The sequence below is a fragment of the Papaver somniferum genome, chromosome 10, assembly GCF_003573695.1.
Source record: "Papaver somniferum cultivar HN1 chromosome 10, ASM357369v1, whole genome shotgun sequence".
Classification (NCBI taxonomy): domain Eukaryota; kingdom Viridiplantae; phylum Streptophyta; class Magnoliopsida; order Ranunculales; family Papaveraceae; genus Papaver; species Papaver somniferum.
Genome location: NC_039367.1, coordinates 163423572 through 163442262, shown reverse-complemented (window position 1 = coordinate 163442262; position 18691 = coordinate 163423572). Strand labels below are relative to the sequence as shown.

At 35.2% G+C, this 18691-nt stretch overlaps 2 protein-coding genes across 2 annotated transcripts; both read right to left on the bottom strand.

Annotated features, from left to right (window-relative positions):
• Nucleotides 1-11198: 11198 nt before the first annotated feature.
• Nucleotides 11199-11795, bottom strand: LOC113316772. Its single transcript, XM_026564920.1, has one exon. It carries the CDS (start codon nucleotides 11793-11795, stop codon nucleotides 11199-11201), a length of 597 nt encoding a protein of 198 aa, XP_026420705.1.
• A 3639-nt stretch (nucleotides 11796-15434) lies between these two features.
• On the bottom strand, nucleotides 15435-16900 carry LOC113317405 (salutaridinol 7-O-acetyltransferase-like). The gene has a single exon (XM_026565521.1). It carries the CDS (start codon nucleotides 16809-16811, stop codon nucleotides 15498-15500), a length of 1314 nt encoding a protein of 437 aa, XP_026421306.1. The 5' UTR covers nucleotides 16812-16900; the 3' UTR covers nucleotides 15435-15497.
• Between the last annotated feature and the right edge of the window lie 1791 nt (nucleotides 16901-18691).

The window sequence follows — 18691 nt, the reverse complement described above, 5'->3', positions numbered from 1 at the left end:
GAAAAATATTTTACTACTTTCTAAATAAAATCATTGCCCAAATCTATTGATTTTCTTTTTCCGAAATGAAAAGGTTATAGAATAGAGAAGCCCAGCTAGCTGCAAATATAGTCGTTCAGTCGTTACAGACTTGTTTACATATGCAAAACTAACTCCAATTGTTCAAAATTTGAGAGCTATCGATAAACTTAAAAGTATTCAGTTGACAACTCCACGGAACAAGGGTTTGCTTGATATATATGATTATCTCAAAACTGACTTTGATCTTCCTCCAAACAACCTATTGTTTCGTTCCTTCCAGATGTTCCAAACAAGAGCATAGTGAATTATATTCCATACCTCTTTGTAGTGGCCTTTCAAGACATTCCAACCCCAAGTTTCAAAAAGCTTGAAAACCGTATTCGGAAGTGGCCAAACGATGGGAATTGCTTTTAAGAAGTATTTCCAGACTTCAAAAGTAGTCTTACAATGCAGAAATATGTGGCCAATAATTTCATCTTCTTCTTTGCACAACACACAAAGGACTGTCTATATTCATTCCTCTATGTCATAACATATCCCTAGTAGGCAGTGATTCATTAAAAATAGCACATAACAAAAAACTGAAGTCGGATAAGATGTTATTTTTCCACAGATACTTATGAAAAAGACAGGCATTAGTGTTACCTGACTGGGAATCATAGCAAGCACGAGTAGAAAAATTATCCAGAATTAGCACGTCGTCTTCTCCATCCTCCAAAGCAGGTACATCGTTTAAGTATCTTCTCAATAAATCACATTCTAGCTGTTCATTTGCATTTAGGTAGTTCTAACATATCTAACCCATCTATCATCTTGAATCATTTCAGCGATTTATGCTTGTTTGTTCTTAAACACTTTATAAATACAGCGGGGAAAAGATCTTTCAAGCAACCGTTGGTAACCGAATACCTCTACTGTGTCTCATATTGAAACTAGTAAGATTTTGAATCTCAGGAACCATTATTCTAATTGAAAAAGCGGGTTCTAACAACACCACCCAATATTTCGCTTAGCAATCGGTATGGACTAACTCCGAAACACTTTCTAGAGAATAAACTAGACAATAGACTCAATCTAGGTAAAAGTATCTCAAGAAGTTAATATCTCTCTCTTGTTTTGATTTACTCAAGCTAATAGAAATCAGCGAGTCCTAAACACAAGGAACAACTTGGACGGTACCAAAAACCAATGTCCAAGGATCAATCAGTGATAATCAACAACCAAAGGTTGGATTAATCTAATTGATGATCCAAACGCACAACCTGTATTATTTCAATTATAAAGATAAACAATATAATGCAGAAACTGAAATAACACAGACACCAGAAATTTTGTTAACGAGGAAACCGCAAATGCAGAAAAACCCCTGGACCTAGTCAAGATTGAATACACATTGTATTAAACCGCTACAAACACTAGACTACTCCAATCTAACTTCAGACTGGACTATAGTTGAACCCTAATCAGTCTCCCACTGATCCAAGGTACAGTCGTATTCCCTACGCCTATGATCCCAGCAGGATACTGCGCACTTGATTCCCTTAGATGATCTCACCAATAACTAAGAGTTGCTACGACCCAAAATTGCAGACTTTAACAATAAACAATTCTGTCTCACACAGACAAGTCTATCAAAGGATCAATCTGTCTCCCACAGAAAAACCCTAAAGTTTTTATTTCTTTTTTTGATAATAATCAAGGCGAACAGGAACCAATTGATAATCCGGTCTTATATTCCCGAAGAACAGCCTAGATTAATCAATCACCTCACAACAATCTTAAACGTATGGTAGAGAAACAAGATATTGCGGAATCACAAACAATGAGACGAAGATGTTTGTGATTACTTTTTATATCTTTCCTATCGGAGAACTCTTACGAGATCAAGCCAATCAATATGATTGTACTGTTACGATAGAAGATGCAAGATCAGATCACACAACTACAATAAAAGTAGTATCGGCCTGGCTTCACAATCCCAATGAAGTCTTTAAGTCGTTAACCTGGTTTTAGAAGAAGAAAACCAAAGGTTAAAGGAGAACCGAATCTAGCACGCAAACTAGAATCACACGTAAGGTGTGGGGATTAGTTTTGCAGAGTTGCTAGATGTCCCCTTATATATCCTTTCAAATCAGGGTTTTGCCTTAGTTACAAAGCAATTAATATCCACTGCTAGATGAAAAACTGATTTATATTCAAGCTAATATTTCTCAACCGCTAGATCGAAAACTTAGCTTGTTATACACAAATGACTGTACACTTCTAGGTTTGTTAACCGCACCCAAAGGTGTACATTGTTGGTTCAACAATAGTTTACCAAAAGGTTAACCATATGAGCGTTTCATACCAACCATGTTCTTCTTCACCATAACTAGTTCATATGACTCGAATGAACTAGTTAAGTGAGTTGTTCAATTGCAAGGAAATATTATGTAACTACACAAGATACAATTGAAGCAAAGATGATTTGATTCACAAGAACCGGTTCATGAACTTTAATAGCCACGGTTTGCAAATACATTCCTTAGTCTTTTAAGATTAAGTTCAGAAATCATCTTTAGATAAATAACCTTCTCAAGTTCGCAGACTAGGTTCGCGGACTTAAGGCACCGGATAGAGTTTACAAACTCCAGCAGAAATTCTCGGGTTTGAGAACTTCGACGGTTCGCGGACTTGGATCACGCAAGTAGTTTGTCAACTCCAGCAGAAATTCTCGGGTTTGAGAACTACGACAGTTCGCGGAATGAGTTAGCGGACTTGGCACTTTCCATACTTCCGGTTCTCTTGATCAACAAAGTTCGAAAACTTCGGTTCAAGGAATCCATTGGTTATGTAATCTAAACTCTAATTCCAATCATCGAAACATTCTTAGAGGATGTTATATAGTTGTTACACTATTTCTCGTCAAAGGAATTTTCAAAGTGATTGAAACATATCATGACTTTCGTCACTAGGTAAAGATAAACTTGGTCAAAGCGAAAAGCTTACCAACACATATTTCGAGATATAGATAGGCGAGGTATACTCGGCTAGAAATACCAAATATGTATAATCTACTCTATATATATAGCATACGACTTTTGTCTCAAAGAGTAGGAGATAGAATAGATATACTTTTGAGTGACAGATAAGTTCAAGTCTCCACATACCTTTTTGTCGAGAAGTTCCACCGGTTCCTTGAGTAGATCTTCTACTTGTATGATGTATCGCCATGAAGTCCTTGAGCTCAACTACTATCCTAGTCCGAGACTTATCTATAAGAGACTAGAAATCAAGACTTATAGTTTTGATCACTAACATTGACAAACATGCTTGAGATAGAAAACGCATGCGAGTTTTACCGAGCAGTGCTCTAACAATCTCCCCCTTGGTCAATTTTAGTGACAAAACTATTAATACATATGGAATACAAAAAAGATAATGAAAATTTAGTAGTTCCTATTCCACATGTCTAATCTTCAACATTCCTCGAAATCTTCATCATTTCCAAGTACTCCAATGATCCCAAAGGTTGTAAGTTTAGCATCACTGTTGTTGAAGATCCATATCTATAACAATGAGAAAGCATCGGTCTCGATCATTTTTTATACAGTGTCATAGTATTATTACATAGTTTCAAAGTCCAATTGTATCACAACTTCTACAATAATACTATGGTGATATGTATCACTCCCTCTTAGTCAATACTCCATCTCACATGAAAACACTCCCCCTTACACAATGATCCGAAAACCATATGTATTTGTAGTGTGAACTACATATTAATTCTCCCCATTTTTGTCAATAAAATTGGAAAATGTACAAGAACGGGATCATAATGAAATTTTCGTAAGAGACATTTCATGACTGAGAGAAAGAAACACACATCATCTTATTTAGATGCAATCATATAGCCGAAGCTAACAGCATTCATCAAGGAGTTTAAAGATAAAAGATAACCCCTCTAAAATTCCACAGTCGCACACCCCTAAAGATATGACCATTAAGCACAAGTTCAAAAGAACTCTCCCCCATTTGATGTCATTCCCGAAAGATCAACAACGAGCGACCTTAATTTCAAGAGAAAAGAAGGATTTTTATTGGACACCAAAACCATGAGATTGATTTTTATATCCAAAACTCAATCAAATTATTCATAAGAAAACCCATGAATAATTTAATCGGAATACATAATCAAATTAAACACAAAGGTGATCAATTTAATTCATTGTGCTCAACCTAAGTATACTTACAGAGCAACGACTAAGATAACCATACAAGAGAGTGATTGGCTTAATCGTTCATATACTCAACACAAGAGAACTTGTGGAGTAATAACTAAATAACCAAGAAGATGATTAATTTAGTTCTAAATGCTCACAATAAAGTACCTTATGGAACAACCAACAAAGCTAATAAAAAATTAATCAAATTCGTTGTATCGTGCTCAACATAAGACACATTACGGAGCCTCACGGTAATACAAAAAAGATGGATTAATTAAGATCAATTCCGTGGAATACACAAGGATTCATTATTTTGCACAAGTATATACAATAGAAATAATCCTTGGATACAAAAGATTTTAACATATCTTTCATCAAAGATTGACAATATAGGCTTAACTTTTGTATATGTCAAAAGTCTATGCATCCTTAAATCAATACATGAAAACCGATCATGAACGACTTTACTTTTGACAAAATATGGGACAACATAGTTCATGGACGTAAACACCAATATCCCATAACAAATTTCAATATAACAAATCATAAAGATTAAATACTGCAAAACATCATCCTCCAAAAAGTTTTAGAATTTTAATCCAAAAACCTAAAACACAAGAAGATGAAAAATAATAGCTATGTGTAGTCACAATCATCGCTATTCAAAGCACTAGTTATTATTCCTACATATCCAAAAAGAATACATTCTAGGTAACAATGTCTTTGAGAAATTATTTATCATTCCCGAACTCCTTGTCGTCAACATCCATTGGTATATAAGGTTCGTGAAGATAGGAGTTAATATCAACAAACCGTCTTGGATGATGATGTCGAACCAGGGCTTTCTGAATTTCCAAAGATCTTAAAACGCAAGCCTTAATATCACGAATCTCCTTTCTTACTTCCTTCAACTCCTCAAGAACATCGGAAAACTTCTGAGAGTTAGAAGGGACATCCCTTGGCTCTCTTGTATTCCTCCTTTTTCTTTTTAAGTACGTAATAATTGGAGATTTTTCTATTTACTTGATTGATGGCTTAACAATCATGTTGACATCCTTTCCATCCAAAGACATGATGCTTATGAGAACAGCTATAACCAACTGATTTTTATGATTGGAATTCACACTCTCACAAGCGGTCTTGAGATATAAAGAATATCAAAGAGGATAAAGGAATGTGGGGTTCGAAACCTTTAAACAGGTTCGTGGACGTCCAACTCTAAACCCTATAAAGAGTAGAATTGTAGAAAGTAACCCTTCCTTTTATTTGATAGACAAAAAAGAATAAACCTAAGAAAACTTTTCCTAAAGCCTGTGCGATCACAACCTTGTCTCTTTTGATCAGGCACATGAGACAAGATTTACCTATCAACACAATTAATTTGTGTTGTGGTGAATAACGATTTGTCCACCATTTTCCTCATGAGAGGAATCCTCTGACTTCTGTCTATCAAAACGATTTGACCATGCCTTCTTCTCAAATTGTCTTGTTTTTTCTTTGGAAACTAACTTCTTAGACGAAGATAAAATTATACATAGCTCAGCTATCTTCTGAGCAAGTTTAAGCTTTCTTGCTAACTGATTTGCTCTTCATTGAAGTTTGTTGGCGTGCCTCAATTGATGTTTGTATTTGTAACATATTGATAGTTCATGACCCTTCTGATAACAAACCGATCACGTCAATCTTGGATAATAATCAGGCATCTGTGGTACAACCGCAGCTAGACACAAGGTAGATCCTGAAACATGACAAACAGAGTTTCCAAAGGATGGGTCAATTGTTTCTTCTAGCATGATTGGATTCTCATCTTCACCGAAACCATCAAGATTGATATATGCATTGCTACAATTATCAAAATTAATGTTTTCACACAGAAGACCGACACTTGATTTCCTATCTTCATCAGAATCATAGAACTCAGACATCTCATCAAGTGTTACAGCAAGACCTTTGTTCCTAGTGTATTTTCTACCATTTAGGAACTCGTTTTCAAAATGACCAAAACCTTTACACTTAAAGCACTTTGGAATATCCTCGTCAACATCCTTGTTTTTTGGAGGAACCCGATTATGAGATTTATCTGATGACCTAGGTTTGTCTCTTGAAAACCGTTTACTTCTCTTCAATAGAAGATCCCTAAACTGTCTTGTGATCAAGGAGACTGATTTGTCAAGATCTCCATCTGAAAAATCACCCTCTGACTGATCATCCTCAGATACATAAACACTTTTACGCTTATCAAGTAATTTAGTGTTCTTCTGTGCTTTAAAGGCAACATCCTTTCCGATTTTGGATGTATACTCATGATCAAAGATCTTTAGCTTTCCAACCAATGTATTTCTGGAAAGATTATCGAGGTTATTTCCCTCAACGATGGGATGCTTCTTAGACTCGTATCTAGATGGAAGTGATCTGAGAATTTTCATCACAATGTCCTTTTTAGGAATAGTCTTACCCAATGCAAAAGATGCATTAATAATTTCAGACACTTTGTGATTAAACTCATCAAATGTATCTTCATCTGCCATACGAAGGTTCTCCAAATCGGAATTAAGGTTTTGAAGCCTGGCTTCCTTTTCACTGGAATTACCTTCAGATACGGTTTCTAAGATATCCCAAGCATCTTTAGACCTAGTGCAATAAGACACATGGTGCTGAAGATTTGGGGTAATCGCATGTATGATGGCATTCAAACCGTAAGAGTTTTTCTTTGTAGCAAGTATCTCTGCAGGCTTCCACCATAACTAATTATATTAACAACTGCCACAACGGGAGTTTTTCTTTACCAATATTCTTGGGAACATTTACATCTCCAACTGCCACAACGGGAGCATCATAGACATTAACAACATATACCCATGATTGAAAATCACGTGCTTCAAGAAAATCTCGCATAGCAATTTTCCACCATAACTAATTAGATTCATCGAAGACTGGTGGTACGTTAATAGAGATAGCACCTCTGTCCATAGAGTGAGATCGCTACAAAAACAGACTTGTAAGGTCTTGAACGTGTTTGCCTGTTATGATACCAATTGAAAAAGCGGGGGTCTAACAACACCACCCAATATTTCGCTTAACAATATGTATGGACTAACTCCGAAACACTTTCTAGAGAATAAACTAGACAGTCAGACTCAGTCTAGGTAAAAGTATATCAAGGAGTTAATATCTCTGTCTTGTTTTGATTTACTCAAGCTAATAGAAATCAGCGAGTCCTAATCAAGCACAAGGAACAACTTGGACGGTACGAAAAACCAATGTCCAAGAATCCATCAATGATAATCAACAACCAAAGGTTGGATTAATCTAATTGATGATCTAAATGCAAAACCTGTATTATTTCAATTATAAAGATAAACAATATAATGCGGAAACTGAAATAACACAGACACCAGAAATTTTGTTAACGAGGAAACCGCAAATGCATAAAAACCCCGGGACCTAGTCCAGATTGAATACACACTATATCGAGCCGCTACAGACACTAGCCTACTCCAAGCTAACTTCGGACTGGACTATAGTTGAACCCCAATCAGTCTCCCACTGATCCAAGGTATAGTTGTACTCCCTATGCCTCTTATCCCAGCAGGATACTGCGCATTTGATTCCCTTAGATGATCTCACCCACAACTAAGAGTTCCTACGAACTAAAATCGCAGGTTTTAACAATAAACAAATTTGTCTCACACAGACAAGTCTATCAAAGTTTTTTGTTCCGTATTTTGATAATAATTAAGGAGAACAGGAACCAATTGATAATTCGGTCTTATATTCCCGAAGAACAACCAAGATTAATCAATCACCTCACAACAATCTTAATCGTATGGTAGCGATACAAGATGTTGCGGAATCACAAACAATAAGACGAAGATGTTTGTGATTACTTTTTATATCTTTCCTATCGGAGAACTCTCACGATCTCAAGCCAATCAATATGATTGTACTGTTACGATAGAAGATGCAAGATCAGATCACACAACTACAATAAAAGTAGTATCGTCCTGGCTTCACAATTCCAATGAAGTCTTTAAGTCGTTAACCTGGTTTTAGAAGAAGAAAACCAAAGGTTAAAGGAGAACCGACTCTAGCACGCAAACTAGTATCACACGTAAGGTGTGGTTATTAGTTTTGCAGAGTTGCTAGATGTCCCCTTATATAGACTTTCAAATCAGGGTTTTTCCTTAGTTACAAAGCAATCAATATCCACCGTTAGATGAAAACCTGATTTAGATTCAAGTTAATATTTCTAAGCCGTTAGATCAAAAATTTAGCTTGTTATACACACATGACTATACTCTTCTAGGTTTGTTAACCGCACCCAAATGTGTACATTGTTGGTTCAACAATAGTTTACCAAAAGGTTAACCATATGAGCGTTTGATACCAACCATGTTCTTCTTCACCATAACTAGTTCAAATGACTCAAATGAACTAGTTAAGATAGTTGTTTAATTGCAAGGAAATATTATGTAACTACACAAGACACAATTGAAGCAAAGATGATTTGATTCACAAGAATCGGTTCATGAACTTTAATATCCACGGTTTGCAAATTTATTCCTTAGTCTTTTAAGATTAAGTTCATAAATCATCTTTAGATATATAACCTTCTCAAGTTCGCAGACTAGGTTTGCGGGCTTAAGGCACCGGATAGAGTTTACAAACTCCAGCAGAAATTCTCGGGTTTGAGAACTTCGCCGGTTCGCGGACTTGGCTCACACAGGTAGTTTATTAACTCCAGCAGAAATTCTCGGGTTTGAGAACTTCGGCAGTTCGCGGACTTGGCACTTGCCATACTTCCGGTTCTCTTGATCAACAAAGTTCGAAAACTTAGGTTCAAGGAATCCATTGTTATGTAATCTAAACTCTCATTCCAACCATTGAAACATTCTTAGAGGACGTTATATAGTTGTTACACTATTTCTCGTCAAACCAATTTTCAAAGTGATTGAAACTTATCATGAATTTCGTCACTAGGTAAAGATAAACTTGGTCGAAGCGAAAAGCTTACCAACACATATTTCAAGATATAGATAGGCGAGGTATACTCGGCTCGAAATACCAAATGTGTATAAGCTAGTCTATATATATAGCATACGACTTTTGTCTCAAAGAGTAGGAGATAAAATAGATAGACTTTTGAGTGGCAGATAAGTTCAAGTCTCCACACACCTTTTTATCGATACGTTCCACCGGTTCCTTGAGTAGATCTTCTACTTGTATGATGAATCGCCATGAAGTCCTTGAGCTTCACTACACTTAGTATCCTAGTCCGAGACTTAGCTATAAGAGACTATAAATCAAGACTTATAGTTTTGATCACTAACATTGACAAACATGTTTGAGATAGCAACGCATGCGAGTTTGACCGAGCAGTGCTTTAACACTAATATTTATCCACAAGCTTCTACCTTGAGATGAGTTATCATCGGCAGGCATCAAAATTTCTTCTGAAGCTAGAACTTTCTGCTGCACAATCCTCCTCCGTAGTACCCTTTTTTCCTTGTATATCTCTAACCCACTTCACCAACAAAGCTTTATTTGTTCTTCTTAAATTTTTCACACCTAGACCATGCACCATAGCTCTTAGGTAGAAAAACTTCTCCATCCCGCCCACACCATCTTCCTTTTTTCAGGAGAAGAACCCCAAAGAAAATTTCGCATTAAAAACACACTATTTAATCCATCTAATCCATTTTCACCAATGCCATGCTTGTGACGAATGCAGAATATATCTTGCCAGTTAACATTGTCAAAGCTTTCTCCAAGTCTATCTTACACGCAATACCTGTTTTTTTTTTATTTCACCCTGTTATCCACACACTTATTCACAATGAGCACACCATGTAGTATATTTTGTCATTGATAAAAGCTCTTTGGTAATCTGATATGAACAATGGCATAACGCTCTTCAATCTCTCAGCAAGAACCTTAGAAATAATTTTCTATGCACTCCGTATAAAACTTAAAAGTATAAAATATTTTGGAGCACAAGAGTCCTCTTTTTTGGAATAATAGTGATGAATGAGCAATTTAACCTCCAATCTAATGCACCAAACTTGAAAAAAATTCATCTAGCATTCTCATAAAATCTCCCTTGATTATATGCCAATAACTTTTATAAAATTCAGTTGGGAAGCCGTCAGGTCCTGGGACTTGTTTGTACCCATGTGCTTCACCACATTCCACACTTCTTCTTTACTAAATTAAGTTCCTTGCCAAACAATTGTTTTTCTCGACACCCAGATTAGTAAAATTCAGAGAATCAAAGGAAGAATAAATACCATTATGTTCAGTAAAACGATTGATGTAATAATTCTGTATCTCTTCTTTAACTGCAACTTAATAAAAACAGTCCACTCCACCTATTTGCAATTTTAGGATAGTATTTATTTTCTTTATAGAATTTGTGATCCTGTGAAAATAGTACGCATTTGAATATCCACACTTGAAACCATTTTCTTTGGCTCTAATTTTCCATTCCTAGCTTCTGTATTTTCAATTTCCTTTAGCTTAATCTTGTGTTGCATCCTCAACTCAAATTGATTCGGTTGAAGAGCACCACTCTCCTCTAAAATGTTTAGTTCACTATCTTTTCAGTAAGAATTTTCTTTTCCCTATTTAACGGCTCCAAACTCATGTAAACATCAGGCTTAACCAAGTGCTTAAATTCTGAAGTGTAAGACAGAAAACTGAGATTGCACTTCCACTGAACTCAATAGCTTCCCACCCACATTCCAACATTCTTCACGAAGTCCTTGTGTTCAATCCAATTCCTCTCCAACTTAAGATATAGCTCACTATTAATTGAAGTATTAGTAATTACCAAAATTGGATTATGGTCAAACACTGTCTTAGTTAGTACAACTTGCAAAGCATTAGGAAAAGCTTCGTCAGAGTCCACACTAAATAAAAATCTATCTAAACGGCAATACCAAAGGGTCTGCGTGGTCTTCTTCAGAGTCCACACTAAAATCTATCTCTTAACAAGTCTCTCATTCTTTTCCACGTACGGATAGGAGGTTTTAGATATTTATTTCGATCATCACAAAGTTTATCCCACCAAGCTGCAGCTCCACCTTTTAGTTTATACGCAACTAATTTCACTTTAGAAGAATCAGGTACATCCATGAAGTTGAAAAACGACTCTACTTCGTAAAACCAATCTAACAATTCTTCTATTTGTAATCCACCATGAAAGTTTGATATATCAGCTTTCAGTTTATATTCTGGTAAAGACCCATAGGGATCCGAACTAGATTTTAATCTTCTTTCATCTTCCCACCTTTTTTCTTGTTCGGCTTCAACTTTGTCTTCATCTTCATCACTGTTGATAATCACAGTTGCAAGTTTCTTATAAGGACTATTAAGAAATCTCTCAAATTTCTTAGTGAACTTATAAAATTGCGAAACTTCGTCAGGGATAGAAGTATTCTGAACAAAAGAACCTTTAACTTTTATCGCTTCATCGTTTTTTGTTTCTCCTGATTTTTTTTCTTCAGTTTTGACGTTCGTATCATCAGTCAAACATGGTATACCTTCTTCATCTAGACCTATGTGTTTCATTAGCTTGAGAAGATAGTGTTCATGTGATTCAAGTTTCTTTTCTACGATAGAAGTGATACTTTTTCAATTTCTGGCTTAAGCTCTGTGATGAGGGAAGTTGATAATGGTTTCAAAAATTCTTTGACAAGGGCATCAATATCAATTTGTGTAAACTTTTCTCCCAGTGAAACGAAAGTTAGGGTTTTGATTTTGCGGAAGCGGTTTAAGGATCTGTTTCTAGATAAAAATCTAAAAACGATGTATCCGATACCAACTAGTGTAGCACAGATCAGGATTGATATAGGTGAAAGCAAACTAGTTGCTGGAGATGAGAAGAGACTTTAAGTTCCGTCAGAAACTTAACAAAATCTGATTGAGAAATCAAGACTTGAGTTTTAATAATTGATAATAATAATTCGATAATAAGGTGTGTTCCTCTAAACAAGAAAGAATAGTCTTTAAATAGGTTCACAAGAACCGTAAAATAGATAAGAACAAGGAAATCTAACTAAACTAGGAAAGAAAAGAATTGAAAAGAAAGGAAAGGGATCAACTTATCAAAGTTGCGTCTGGAGAATGAGAACAACTTGTCAAAGTTGCTTTAGTCGTAAAGGGATCAACTTTTCATAGTTGATGTTGTCTTGAAACAAAGGATGTACTACATCACCTACATTGTAGGGTCTAGTCCCCTTCATAACACCAAGATACTGTTAAATAAAACCAAGGTACTTTATCTTTCCCCGTGCCTCGATTTACAACCCGATTTTTTCAGTAACCTTCCTAATTTAAATTTTAAAAAAAATGACCAAACATGAATAACACGGAATTAGATTTACAACCTAAGAGCTTCTCCAACGGCCATTGTGTGTGTTCCGTATGTGGAAACCTAAATAAGACATCCTCAATCTATTTTTTGTTAAAATTAGGGAGAGAAAAAAATCCACCGCCAACAGTATTGCATGTAACCTTTTCTTTTAGTTAGTATAAATTTTATTTTCCATAATTAAGATTTTTTGTGAGAGCTAAAAATGGTTAGTTAATAAATTTAAGTCAATTCAATTAAGTAAAGGCTGACTAGGATGGTAGACAATGTCAAGGGGAATGTCTACCCAAAGTCATCTATACATCGGTTTAACACATCAGGGTTGGAGAATGATTTCAGAAAAAATAGATGTGTATCCTAGAAGGATTTTGACATTTATCTCCACACACATGCCATTGGAGAAGCTCTAAATTTAGGAAGTGCAGCAGGATTCGACCTTGGAACCATTAAATCACACACTTTTATACCTTGGAACCATTACTTCCCGTAGAACTCTTGTTTAAGTGTCACAATTCCATCGTGTGACACCAAAACCACCAACAACAAAAAAAGAAGAAGGAGGCTATCATAGTAAGATTGATGAGCGGAATATAGGATGTGAAAACTACAGGGAGACCCATTCTACATATTTTCTACAGTGTGAAACCCAGGGGCGGAAAAGCTCACGCGCGCACCCAATTTTCGTGAGAAAATTTCTCCCAAACCCACAATGTATAAAATTTGGTTTCCTCGTATCTTATCTTCTTCTTCTTCTTCACAGGAATTTCTTCTTCAATTATTTTTCTTTTCTTCCTCCCAACTGTGACTTACGATCAATAATATTTATAGACAGTATAATCACATGAAGATTGGAAACAATAGATGAATGAAATCGAAAATTAGGGTTTGAGGTGATGTTATGAGATGAATCGAGATCTTGCTTTTTGTTATTTCCGAAAGATGTATGAATGGGTTTTTTTTTAATTAGGTATTATGATTGAGAAGATGGATCTGAGATGTGTTCTGAGATGGAGATAGGGTTTTGTAATTGTTTCCATCAAGTAGAACATGAAGAAAAGTTAATTTGAGATTTAGAAAATATAGGGAATAATAATAAAGCTTATTTGAGTTTGGATGATGAACAACGATGAAGTAGAAGAAGAAGATGATGATGTTGTTATGAGTGCATAACATGTCACGCAGTCAAAAAATGGATGCATAACACATTATCCGACATCTTTGTTATTTTGTGTGAAATTGAAAATTGATGCATAATGCATTGTGCAGTCGAGAAAATGGATGCATAACCTGATATGCATCCAAAATACGGCAACATAATGCATTATGCATCGATAAAATTGTTGTATAATCTTTTATGCATCGAGAAAATTGATGCATAACCTGATATGCATCCTTAAATATGGCTGCATAACCAATTTTGCATCAATTTTTTAATGTACGAACTAAAATCAACCAAAACAATGGCTACATAACTCATTATAGATGCATAACTTTGTTATGCAGTCGAGAAAACGATTGCATAATTCGTTATGCGTCTGCATAATGTGTTATGCATCTGTTTTGGAGGCTACATAATGAATATGTAGTCAGTTTTCGAAAATTTTCCCTAAAACGATGATCACCTCCGACTTTTTCGTGAAAAACAAAAATTTGATATTGTTGTTTGCACTCGTTGTGTAGGTCTCTTAAAAAGATTTACAACGATATAAAATTTGTAAAATTCCAAGACGCGGATTTTTAGAAATGTTACATCAAAGTTGTGTTGCCAATTATACTCCTGAAAAATTAGGCTGCATAACGAGTTATACCTGAAAAAAATAGTATGCATAACGAGTTATGTATTGAATCTTAATAATTTCGGATAATTTTGGGTGTCACGGTATCTAAAATTAATTGTGGGCCTGACAATAAGAATATTTTTTTTTGGGACCGCGCCTAATTTTTCCATATTTGATTGATGTCAAACAATTTGTACGAAGTATGACAACATGCCGCTCAAGCCCAACACAAGCAGAGAAGGCACATGAAGGTTCAAACTGCCCCACGTACGTATGCCAATAGTTTCCTGGCTCGTTTCTATAACTGGGCCCTCGAGTATCTTCTTATGTGTTACCGGTGACCCGATCTTTGACATTTCAAACAAAAAAGTTTATAATAGAACCGCAATTTACCGACTCAAAAATCAAATTTCCTTGTAACTGTAAATGAGGAACACAGTTCACATTTTTGTTTTTCATTATTTGCTTTGATCCTCAGAGCTTGCACCCCTCCCAGAATAAAACCAATCAATTGACTTTAATGTGTAAAACATCAGCCTATTCGTTTTCTTTGTAGACAAATTCATCAGAAATGTTTAGCATCAACGAATCGGTGAACGTTATATTTATAAAGAGAATGCACATTGTTAGAATAATGTACTTGTTTTATTTTTTCCACGATAAAAAATAAAACACAGTTGGTATACCCGATTAAACGATCGACCTACACCAACTTGTTAAAAAGAAAACTTAAAAGCAAATTTATTTGCAAATAAAATCTCTAAATCTCATTATAACCTAAAAATATAAGTGAAGTTTCATAAATCATTTTAGAAAAGTTATAATATATTTAATTTACCCCAACATCTCAAGACCACTATAACTCACGGTATCACGAACTCATTAAAAATAAGATCGGCCATATTAACTTCTTGAAAGTCATCCCAATTAAATACACACAAATCACAAGGAAATGATGTTGGTTGGTGCATTATTTTCATGTGCATGCTAAGGCTCTATATGCATGTTATTTTCATACTAAATCTATAATACAGCATACAAATTTGACAAACAACCGAATTAAATGAACTGAAAAACGCAACTCAAATTTCATTATTCCTGCATAGCAATTTAACAATAAAGTCAATCAAAAATAGTTACAAATTCAAGTAACTCTTGGTTATTCAAAAACATGTCCATTTTCTCTGGTGTCAGTTTAATCCAAGCTTCAACTCCTTTGCCAGTTCTAGCATCCATCAAGTAAATATCATTCTCATCTAACACTTCAACTGCATCAGTCGTTACCCAATCCGGCTTCCCAAATCCAAAATCAATCTCATATAATGGAAAATTACACCAACTCATTAACCAATAATCATTATACTCATCTTCATGATCATATTCTTCATCATCCTCCTCAGAATCTTCATCATTCTGCATTCGCTTTATATGATTACCGTCGACTCCACTAATCGCAACCCGAATCTGGCCAACCAAGTCATCTAAATCCACCCCACCACTAGTAATCGTTGCTTTTGCTGTCGCCATAGAGAATATATTCCCAAATGATGAGTCACTTAATGGCGGGTCCATTTTTTTCCTTATGTTGACAACAATATACATTTCCGATACGCGTTCGGGTGTCTGATCTTTTACTGCTGGTGGTGATGTCGCAAAACCTGCTTCCATTGCCGACTTCCATATCAAAGCGGATGCGGCTTCTACACGTGTCGGGTACTTCAAAGTAGTCAAAGTGTCACCAATCCTTTCTTGCAAGGCACTGACTTTCTCACCGTCGAATACTAGTCTCTTCGTCACAAGATCTTCATTTTCCTCATCATCCGAGCTGTGGGACCCTCTCCGATCATTATCTGTGTCGGATGTGTCGGGTACGGGAATCGGAAATAGAGATTGAGAATCGAAATTGGTACTGGCGGCAGGGGCTCCCCGAGCTGTGGCTGCCCAACTGTTAATAAAAGTAGCGTAAGTAGATGTATCACCAATCTTGTGTGAAATACATACTGTAATTGCAACACCACCACAATCGAAGAAATTGACTTGGATGACAGCCGGAACTTCAGTCGCTAAATTCGTATGTACCGGCACGAGCTGGTGTAGTAATTCCGATGTCCACGTAAAATCAGAAATCTTACCTTCAATTCTCGTTTCTACATATTCAACGCCTTCGTCGGTACAATCAACCCAAGTATTATTATCTTTGATTCGACCGGCTATCGGGTAGAAACGTGTTAACGTGTTGGATAACGACTTTTTGAGATGATCGGAGATACTGTCGTTTATACCTGTTGGATTGGGATTGTAAAAAAGAATTATAGGTATGTATTCTGAAGGACGATATCGATCAAGCGAAGAGAGCTTAAATATTTTGAGATGATGGTCAGTAGGTGATGAAGGTTTTATTTTTTCATTGGAGATGATCTCTACTTCCATTTTCATTCTTGAGATTTGTTACTTGTTCTGATAACGAACTTGTTCTGATAATGAACACTAGACCAAGAAATATGGTTTCTGAAATGGTGATAGAACTGCTTTGGGACTTTAATATGTTGAAAATTGAAGCGTCTCTTTATTAATTCAACACTACGTAAAGTTTTGTCGGGTATTTTCTTGATTCTTTTGTGGTACCTAATAAAAGTAGGTGAAAGTGCCACAAATTCAACTCAAAATGAGACCCCGTTTCAACCGATGGACTATTAAATTGTATTTAAGATTTAAGAAGGCTTCTAGAGTTTATGCTTAAAACAGTTCTTTCGGGTAAGAAAGTTACCTTCTCACCATCAAATGATAATAATCTATTCGTCGAAGGATTTTCATTTTTCTCTTCACCACCCAACTAAGGCCGCTGAGTGGCAAAAATCAAATACAAATGCTTTTACACGAAAAGCTTGATATCTTAGGTCCAAGGAAAGTGCAAGGATAGAAATTACACATCTTAAATTCATCTTTCCTTCTTTTACTCCGATTTACTTTTCACAAACTTGATTAAAAATACCAAAATCAACATTTTCTGGGTGAAAAAGACTTGTACATTTTGATACTGTTTAAATGGACAAAAATTAAAAAGATATTATTCAAATGGATAAAAATATAAAAATAGTCAGGATGTAACCAGTTTCATCCTACCCATTTTCAAATATTTTTTCTTATTTTTTAATTTATATGAAAATGCATCCAGTTTCATCCTTGCTATTTTTAAGTTTAAACCGCGATGAATCCAGTTTCATCCTTGCTATTTTTCTTTTATCCATTTCACCAATACTAATTTTTACTTGTCCACTTAAACCATGTTTTAAATTTTTTTGAACAAATGACCCATTTTTTGTTTACTTTTCTGGTAGAAAACTCCGTAATTGGTTGGTCTGCTTTCTAGATAAACTTAAAATTTGAACGTTCATCTAACATAAATTAACCTTACGTAGCCATAAGGCCCAAAACTGATATTTTTCGATCATAATTAATTTGAGTTTTAGAAAACCTTGAACATCCTGCTTCTTCTCCTCTTGTATTTGTTGTCTTGTGGAATAGTTCTTTTATACCCCTTTTTGACTGCTGAGAATCTTGCTTTATGGATCAAAAATAAGACTTCATTTGTGTTTCTTAAAAAAGTTTTTACCAAGAAAAGCTAGATTCATTTTACCCCAACATCTGAATATACATCTCTATTCACATAGTACTATATGAAGTAGAATGTATTGGAAATTTGACGGTGCATTAAGAAGGTGCATCAAAAATACTCTCTCTGTTTCTGAAAGATCGTCCTTTATTTTTTTTTCGTCAGTTTTAAAATTGTGTCCAGCTTTTGTTTATAGTCATACTTTTTCAATGAACTCTCTAATATACCCTTGAATTCTTTATAATCATAAATCTATTTTTAACGTGATCCAATCTAAAATATTAAAGAAATTAGTATAACTCAGGAAACAAATATATCCTTCATTCCTTTTACGAAAATATACATTTAACTCTAAAAATTAAATTCCTTATAAAATTTATACTTCATAAATTCGATATCTTTTAAATTTTCCTTTTATATTTCGTATTTATAATTCTCACAACAATTTTGGATTGTCTTTATTGCTAGCATTTTTGTTAAAATAAAATAGGTAAGTAACTAAGGGTAGTCAAGTAAAATAATATGGTCTCATTAATATTTTGAGAAAGTCAAAGCGGATTGTCTTTGTGAAACGGAGGGAGTATGTGGTACCACCTAGAAGCCCAACACACATGGAAAAATTGTACAAGGACTAATTCATGTACACATGTTAGAGAATAGGGCCGCTCAGCAAGCATGTTTCCAGAGTACTGAATGGATCATT